This window comes from Anomaloglossus baeobatrachus, chromosome 1, assembly GCF_048569485.1.
Source record: "Anomaloglossus baeobatrachus isolate aAnoBae1 chromosome 1, aAnoBae1.hap1, whole genome shotgun sequence".
Taxonomy (NCBI): domain Eukaryota; kingdom Metazoa; phylum Chordata; class Amphibia; order Anura; family Aromobatidae; genus Anomaloglossus; species Anomaloglossus baeobatrachus.
The window spans coordinates 948,477,240-948,485,402 of record NC_134353.1 but is presented as its reverse complement, the minus strand read 5'-3'; the positions used below and the strand labels follow the sequence as shown (position 1 = coordinate 948,485,402).

General features: G+C 42.5%; 1 protein-coding gene and 1 pseudogene across 1 annotated transcript in view; both read right to left on the bottom strand.

Annotated features, from left to right (window-relative positions):
* Window positions 1-1,057: 1,057 nt before the first annotated feature.
* On the bottom strand, window positions 1,058-2,131 carry LOC142257273 (cytochrome c oxidase subunit 6B1 pseudogene; annotated as a pseudogene).
* A 1,237-nt stretch (window positions 2,132-3,368) lies between these two features.
* LOC142258443 (uncharacterized) overlaps window positions 3,369-8,163 on the bottom strand; it is a 263,726-nt gene continuing 258,931 nt past the window's right edge. Inside the window, exons 10-14 of the mRNA XM_075331089.1 lie at window positions 6,602-6,778; window positions 6,396-6,519; window positions 6,247-6,314; window positions 5,943-6,045; window positions 3,369-5,520 (exon numbers count right to left, since the gene is read on the bottom strand). Of these exons, the coding sequence (XP_075187204.1) occupies window positions 4,076-5,520; window positions 5,943-6,045; window positions 6,247-6,314; window positions 6,396-6,519; window positions 6,602-6,778 (1,917 nt within the window). The 3' untranslated portion in view covers window positions 3,369-4,075. The remainder of the gene's footprint in view (window positions 5,521-5,942; window positions 6,046-6,246; window positions 6,315-6,395; window positions 6,520-6,601; window positions 6,779-8,163) is intronic.

Sequence of the window (8,163 nt, the reverse complement as noted above, 5' to 3'; positions counted from 1 at the left end):
TCCCCAAGGGACACAGAGTACCTCAGAGTCGCAGGGCCTTGTCCCTGATGATACCCGGCTCCTGTCCAGCAGATTCCCCCAGGGGCTGCGGAGGGAGCACGGTCCCAGTGTCTGGAGACCGATTAGGATCCCACTTCACCCAGAGCCCCTAAGGGATGGGGAAGGAAAACAGCATGTGGCTCCTGCCTGTGTACCCACAATGGGTACCTCAACCTTAACAGCACCGCCGACCCGAGTGGGGTGAGAAGGGAGCATGCTGGGGGCCCTGTATGGGCCCACTTTTCTTCCATCCGATATAGTCAGCAGCTGCTGCTGACTAAAATGTGGAGCTTGCGTGGATGTGTGCCTCCTTCCACAAAGCAATAAAACTGAGGAGCCCGTGATGCACGGGAGGGTGTATAGGCAGAGGGGAGGGGTTTACACTTTTAAGTGTAATGCTTTGTGTGACCTCCGGAGGCATAAGCTATACACCCAATTGTCTGGGTCTCCCAATGGAGCGACAAAGAAACTTAATTTTAGGATTCATACTTCCAATAGATGACACTAGAGATCAAGTCCTCTTCCTCTCTGAAGAAGCAATTTGCATATCTAATTTCCCAGAGGAGCATTGCATGGCCTATAAGTCTCCTTACACTGACATGTCTGGTATGCTACTCTCCATAAGGAGAAACAAATAGTTGCTACAAATTAACATGAACAGTTTTTAAGTGTTAAAACCACAAAGTATAACCCTTAATTATACTCTTGGTATATATAATGTAATTATACCATCTTGGTGCCAATGGGTCACTATGGCGGCTGGGCATCAAAGCTGCCTGCTACCTATAAGACTTTTTTAGAATAAATTGAGTTTTTACATCACAATGTCATTGATGGACATCCCATATTGTCCTGTCGCAGTATTGTGCCCTTCTTTATGAGGTGACAAGATCTCCAGTGCTAATTACCCCCTGCAATATGACTACTGAGTGTTCATGATGAGGCACAGCGACAACATTATATTTCATTCTCAGGCTTTTTTTTTAACATTTCCAGGTTTTTATTTTTTTGGACTTAGAAATAAATACACTAGATGATCTCTTCAATGTTGAGCAGCGGGGGTCACTGGACGATTTCCAGCCGACACACTAGGGGCTCAGCAGAAGGTGACTCCGGATGAGTAGAATCAAGAAGGGACCGATCCACAACAAAAGGAGCAGCGTTATATCTTCCCGGGGTAGGTGCCGACTTCTGTCTGGTTGTCCCACTTCTCCACCCAGGAATTGGGACACATGGACCTGTAGACACAGTGGTACCATTCACATGGGTAGGGGTCCTTCCCTTTTGCTTTCAATGACTTCTGGCATCGGTGATAATCCACATAGTTCTGGACACAATGTTTGGTCTCGTTTTGATTTGGAAATCAGGAATCGAATGGAGCAGTTTTGTAGTTCTCAATCTTAATACGGATCTCGTCTCCCATTTTGCTCGCTCACGATCTGCCTCCACATTCTCAGACTCTTTTCTTAGTGCGCAAAACTAAGGACCATTCTCAAAATTAGAAAGTGAGGAAAATAAATTCACAAAGTCGTACATTTAGACACAACATGACAGCTCGCTCGCTCAGCTTTTCAAGTTCTGAGGCAATATTGTACCATCAAAAGGACAACACGAAGACAAACCCCATATAGAAGCATGGATGGAAATGTTAACGCAAAAGCTCATTATCAATTGATAATCAGTTTTAGGATACAGTTATAGATTAGTGTATAATATTCTGTACACATGGATGATTTATAGATGTTATCTGGATACAGTTAGGTCCAGAAATATTTGGACAGTGACACAAGTTTTGTTATTTTAGCTGTTTACAAAAACATGTTCAGAAATACTTATATATATATATATAATATGGGCTGAAAGTGCACACTCCCAGCTGCAATATGAGCGTTTTCACATCCAAATCGGAGAAAGGGTTTAGGAATCATAGCTCTGTAATGCATAGCCTCGTCTTTTTCAAGGGACCAAAAGTAATTGGACAAGGGACTCTAAGGGCTGCAATTAACTCTGAAGGCGTCTCCCTAGTTAACCTGTAATCAATGAAGTAGTTAAAAGGTCTGGGGTTGATTACAGGTGTGTGGTTTTGCATTTGGAAGCTGTTGCTGTGACCAGACAACATGCGGTCTAAGGAACTCTCAATTGAGGTGAAGCAGAACATCCTGAGGCTGAAAAAAAAGAAAAAATCCATCAGAGAGATAGCAGACATGCTTGGAGTAGCAAAATCAACAGTCGGGTACATTCTGAGAAAAAAGGAATTGACTGGTGAGCTTGGGAACTCAAAAAGGCCTGGGCGTCCACGGATGACAACAGTGGTGGATGATCGCCGCATACTTTCTTTGGTGAAGAAAAACCCGTTCACAACATCAACTGAAGTCCAGAACACTCTCAGTGAAGTAGGTGTATCTGTCTCTAAGTCAACAGTAAAGAGAAGACTCCATGAAAGTAAATACAAAGGGTTTACATCTAGATGCAAACCATTCATCAATTCCAAAAATAGACAGGCCAGAGTTAAATTTGCTGAAAAACACCTCATGAAGCCAGCTCAGTTCTGGAAAAGTATTCTATGGACAGATGAGACCAAGATCAACCTGTAACAGAATGATGGGAAGAAAAAAGTTTGGAGAAGAAAGGGAACGGCACATGATCCAAGGCACACCACATCCTCTGTAAAACATGGTGGAGGCAACGTGATGGCATGGGCATGCATGGCTTTCAATGGCACTGGGTCACTTGTGTTTATTGATGACATAACAGCAGACAAGAGTAGCCGGATGAATTCTGAAGTGTACCGGGATATACTTTCAGCCCAGATTCAGCCAAATGCCGCAAAGTTGATCTGACGGCGCTTCATAGCACAGATGGACAATGACCCCAAGCATACAGCCAAAGCTACCCAGGAGTTCATAAGTGCAAAAAAGTGGAACATTCTGCAATGGCCAAGTCAATCACCAGATCTTAACCCAATTGAGCATGCATTTCACTTGCTCAAATACAGACTTAAGAGGGAAAGACCCACAAACAAGCAAGACCTGAAGGCTGCGGCTGTAAAGGCCTGGCAAAGCATTAAGAAGGAGGAAACCCAGCGTTTGGTGATGTCCATGGGTTCCAGACTTAAGGCAGTGATTGCCTCCAAAGGATTCGCAACAAAATATTGAAAATAAAAATATTTTGTTTGGGTTTGGTTTATTTGTCCAATTACTTTTGACCTCCTAAAATGTGGAGTGTTTGTAAAGAAATGTGACAATTCCTACAATTTCTATCAGATATTTTTGTTCAAACCTTCAAATTAAACGTTACAATCTGCACTTGAATTCTGTTGTAGAGGTTTCATTTCAAATCCAATGTGGTGGCATGCAGAGCCCAACTCGCCAAAATTGTGTCACTGTCCAAATATTTCTGGACCTAACTGTATATGTGCAGTTTGGATAATAGTCTGTTGTTTCTTGACAATGGAATATATAACCAGCACTTTTTTACTAATGATGTGACTTGACCATGAAAGTAATTGTTTATTATTTTTATTTTATTTTTCCAGTTTTTCTCAATGAAAATGGCTGATTGCTTGTGTGTGATTTCATTGATGTCTAAAAAGATTTGATTAGTAATTTAGTTTTTACAGTGTGAAGTTCTTAGTTCTTCATCAGAAGTGACTTTCACTTTAAATAGTTTTATAAGGCTGCGCGAATGAAAAGCGCACACGAGCGGGATTTCCAGAAGCTGACGGAGACGTTGCTCATGTAAATGCATGATATCACACCAACAGGAGCGTGATACCACGGAAAGAGGGCAAACTAGACGGGGCGAAACAATGCCCTGGTGTACTAGTCCCTCTGCTCATTTACATAAGGAACACGTAAGTTTTAAAATGTTTTTTTTTTTTTATAAATTCATTTACACAATATTACAACACAGGTAAGGGTAGGAAGAGGTTTCTAGGCCACACATCACACTGCTTGTAGGTTACAAGTTATATGGCACCTGACAGGTTCACTTTAAACACATTTCACATAAAGAATATGTAAAAATAGCTGCTAACCTACATATGAAGTCTCACGTGTCTAACAAAAGCGGATTTGTGAACAAAACATCTCCCACATTCTGAACATGAATACGGCTTCTCCCCTGTGTGAGATGTTAGATGCACAACAAGCTGTGATTTACGATTAAAACATTTTCCACATTCTGAACAAGAAAACGGCTTCTCCCCCGTGTGAGTTTTTAGATGTACATCAAGCTGTGATTCCCAGGTAAAACATTTTCCACATTCTGGACATAAGAATGGTTTTACTTTGTGAGTTATCTCATGTGCAATTAGAGATGACTTTTGGTTAAAACGCTTTCCACAGAGAGAACAAGAGTATGGCTTCTCCCCTGTGTGAATTATTTGATGTCTAACAACAGATGATTTGTTGCTAAAACATCTCCCACATTCTGAACATGAAAACGGTTTTTCCCCTGTGTGAGTTTTAATATGCATATCAAGCTGTGAATTGCGAGAAAAACATTTTGCACATTCTGGACATGAATACGGCTTCTCCCCCTTGTGATGACTTCTTATATGTACAGCAAGACTTGATTTACTGCTATAACATTTCCCACATTCCGAACATAAAATAGCCTTTGTCCCTGTGTGAGATTTCTGATGGTCAACCAGATATGAATCCTGAGTAAAAGATTTCCCACATAGATTACATGAAAATGGCTTCTCCTCTGTGTGAATTCTCATATGTCTAACAAAAGTGTATTTGTAAAGAAAACATTTTCCACATTCTGAACAAGAAAATGGCTTTTCCCCCCTGTGAGTTTTTAGGTGTACAATGAGCTGTGATTTTCGATTGAAACATTTTCTACATTGTGAACATGAAAATGGCATCTCACCTGTGTGAGTTTTTTGATGTTTAAAAAGCTGTATTTTGTGGATAAAATATTTCCCACATTCCGGACATGAAAATGGTTTTTCTGTATGAATTCTCTGGTGGACAATTAGACTCGACTTTTGTCTAAAACACTTTCCACAGGTGGTGCAAAAAAATGGTTTCTCCCCTGTGTGAATTCTTTCATGGTTAACAAGATCTGATTTCTGGGAAAAACATTTCTCACATTCTGAACATGAATACGGCTTCTCCCCTGTGTGAGTTCTTAAATGTTCAGCAAGAGTTGATTTACTGCTATAACATTTCCCACATTCTGCACATAAACTAGGCTTCGCATCTGTGTGAATTTTCTGATGGGCAATCAAGGTAGAATGCAGAGAAAAACATTTCCCACATTTTGGACATGAATATGACTTCTCCCTTGCGTGAACTGTTTGATATTGAAGGCTCCTTATGTGGCCTTCAATCCGTTCAACATTCTGCAGTGGTTCTGGAGATGGGAATTGTTTAATAGCATCAGATAACGGATCTTGGGTATGAATGGATGAGGATATATCTGGGATAATGGAAAGCTCTTCATATTTATACTGTATAATTCCAAAATTATCTGTAAAGAAAAATAGTGTTATTACCAAGATGACAGTTCTACAATTCCAAAGTGAAATCACATAGAAAATTAATTGATAATAATATTGTTTAGTCTCTCATAGTATCACAAGAACAGTATCCATGACTGCCCTACATGAGGCCACTTATGTGGAGAAGCCCCTCATCAGCCCTGACAGCAGATAAAAAAGAGCTGGAGCTCGACCTCGCTCACATCGGCAGAATTCATGTCCGGCTGTATTTCTCCTCTATAACATAACTGCACATCCCGTGTTATCACCTGCACCGGGATCACAGATTCATTCACATTTCATGTGTATTTTACATGAAGGGTTAATATACCGCTGGAGAAACACTGACACAGCAAAGAGTGGGAAATAGGAATGTGTGACTTGTGTGTGTTATTGGGTGGTCTGTACTCACCGGGGCGGTGATCTGTAGGAATCTCCTCGTTACTCCGCTGATCGCCCCTCACATTTCTCTCTGAAGAATTAATATTGTTCAGATCTTTATCCGGATCCAAAAGCTGCAAAACAAAATATTGTAAAAGTCTCCGGGAATAATGGAGATAAGATCCGGACATGTGAGGTCTGTGGTCAGCTGTGATCCTGCCGTCTCCACCGCTCTCATTACACAAGTATAAAACATCTAATACTGGAGGAGAAAACAAGACTGACCACAAGGAGGTCACAGCCGTCTACACCTCATAGGGGAGATCTCCATCTACCTGAGGATCCTGTGGAGGAGGAGGAGGAGCGGGACAGCTCTCTGGGGTCGTCCTCGTACTGGAGAGACCTGCAGGAGACACAGACAGGACGGACATCATTATTACATACAGATAATTATAGGCCGGGTGTATTCAGTCCTGTCTATTACCTGGTGATGTGCGGGGCTGGGGCTCCTCCATCATCACCTCCTTGTACCGCTCCTTGTGTCCTTCTAGATACTCCCACTCCTCCATGGAGAAATAGATGGTGACGTCCTGACACCTTATAGGAACCTGACAACACAATGATACCGTCATCACCCAGAATCCTCCAGTGCCGTCCTGTATAATGTCCCAGCATTCCTGGCAGTGTCACCTCTCCTGTCAGCAGCTCAATCATTTTGTTGGTGAGTTCTAGGATCTTCTGGTGACTGAAGTCCTCATGTATCCGGGGGTGAGGTGGAGGCCCCGGGATTGGACTCAGGGTTCCTACCCGTCCTTCAGACACAGGGGCCTGACAGCGATCACTAGAGGTCTTCACTACTGTGTGGTCCTGGGTGTGGAGACATTAATAATATCACTACAGACATTTCCAGATTCGATCACCTCCCCGGTCATATCCTCAGTTATGCCCATAGATAATGGTGTAATGTGATGACATCAGAACCTCTCATCTCCCCGGTCATATCCTCTGTTATCCCCATAGATAATGATGTAATGTAATGACATCAGAACCTCTCACCTCCCCGGTCATATCCTCTGTTATCCCCATAGATAATGATGTAATGTGATGACATCAGAGCCTCTCACCTCCCCGGTCATATCCTCTGTTATACCCATAGATAATGATGTAATGTGATGACATCAGAGCCTCTCACCTCCCCGGTCATATCCTCTGTTATCCCCATAGATAATGATGTAATGTGATGACATCAGAGCCTCTCACCTCCCCGGTCATATCCTCTGTTATTCCCATAGATAATGATGTAATGTGATGACATCAGAACCTCTCACCTCCCCGGTCATATCCACTGTTATTCCCATAGATAATGATGTAATGTGATGACATCAGAGCCTCTCACTTCCCCGGTCATATCCTCTGTTATTCCCATAGATAATGATGTAATGTGATGACATCAGAGCCTCTCACTTCCCCGGTCATATCCTCTGTTATTCCCATAGATAATGATGTAATGTGATGACATCAGAACCTCTCACCTCCCCGGTCATATCCTCTGTTATTCCCATAGATAATGATGTAATGTGGTGACGTCAGAACCTCTCACCTCCCCGGTCATATCCTCTGTTATTCCCATAGATAATGATGCAATGTGATAACATCAGAACCTCTCACCTCCCCGGTCATATCCCCTGTTATTCCCATAGATAATGATGTAATGTGATGACATCAGAACCTCTCACCTCCCCGGTCATATCCTCTGTTATTCCCATAGAAAATGATGTAATGTGATGACATCAGAACCTCTCACCTCCCCGGTCATATCCTCTGTTACTCCCATAGATAATGATGTAATGTGATGACATCAGAACCTCTCACCTCCCCGGTCATATCCTCTGTTATTCCCATAGATAATGATGTAATGTGATGACATCAGAGCCTCTCACCTCCCCGGTCATATCCTCTGTTATTCCCATAGAAAATGATGTAATGTTGTCACAGTGTTGGTAAATATTAGACGAAAAGCAAAAGGGGGGGAGTGGAAACGCTGCCTCTATGGAAAAAGAAAATGATGACCCATGGTAAAACCTACCAGTGGCCCCTGGCTCCCCTGAGGTCCCTAGATAGGTATCTTGTTTGGCGCATAGGTACAGAACCTAGGACCTGGCTGAGCCTGAAATAGGCCCTTGGTAGTGAGCGGACGGGATGATCACTAGTCAACCCCATGAAGTCCTAAAGAACACACAGGGAAAACACAC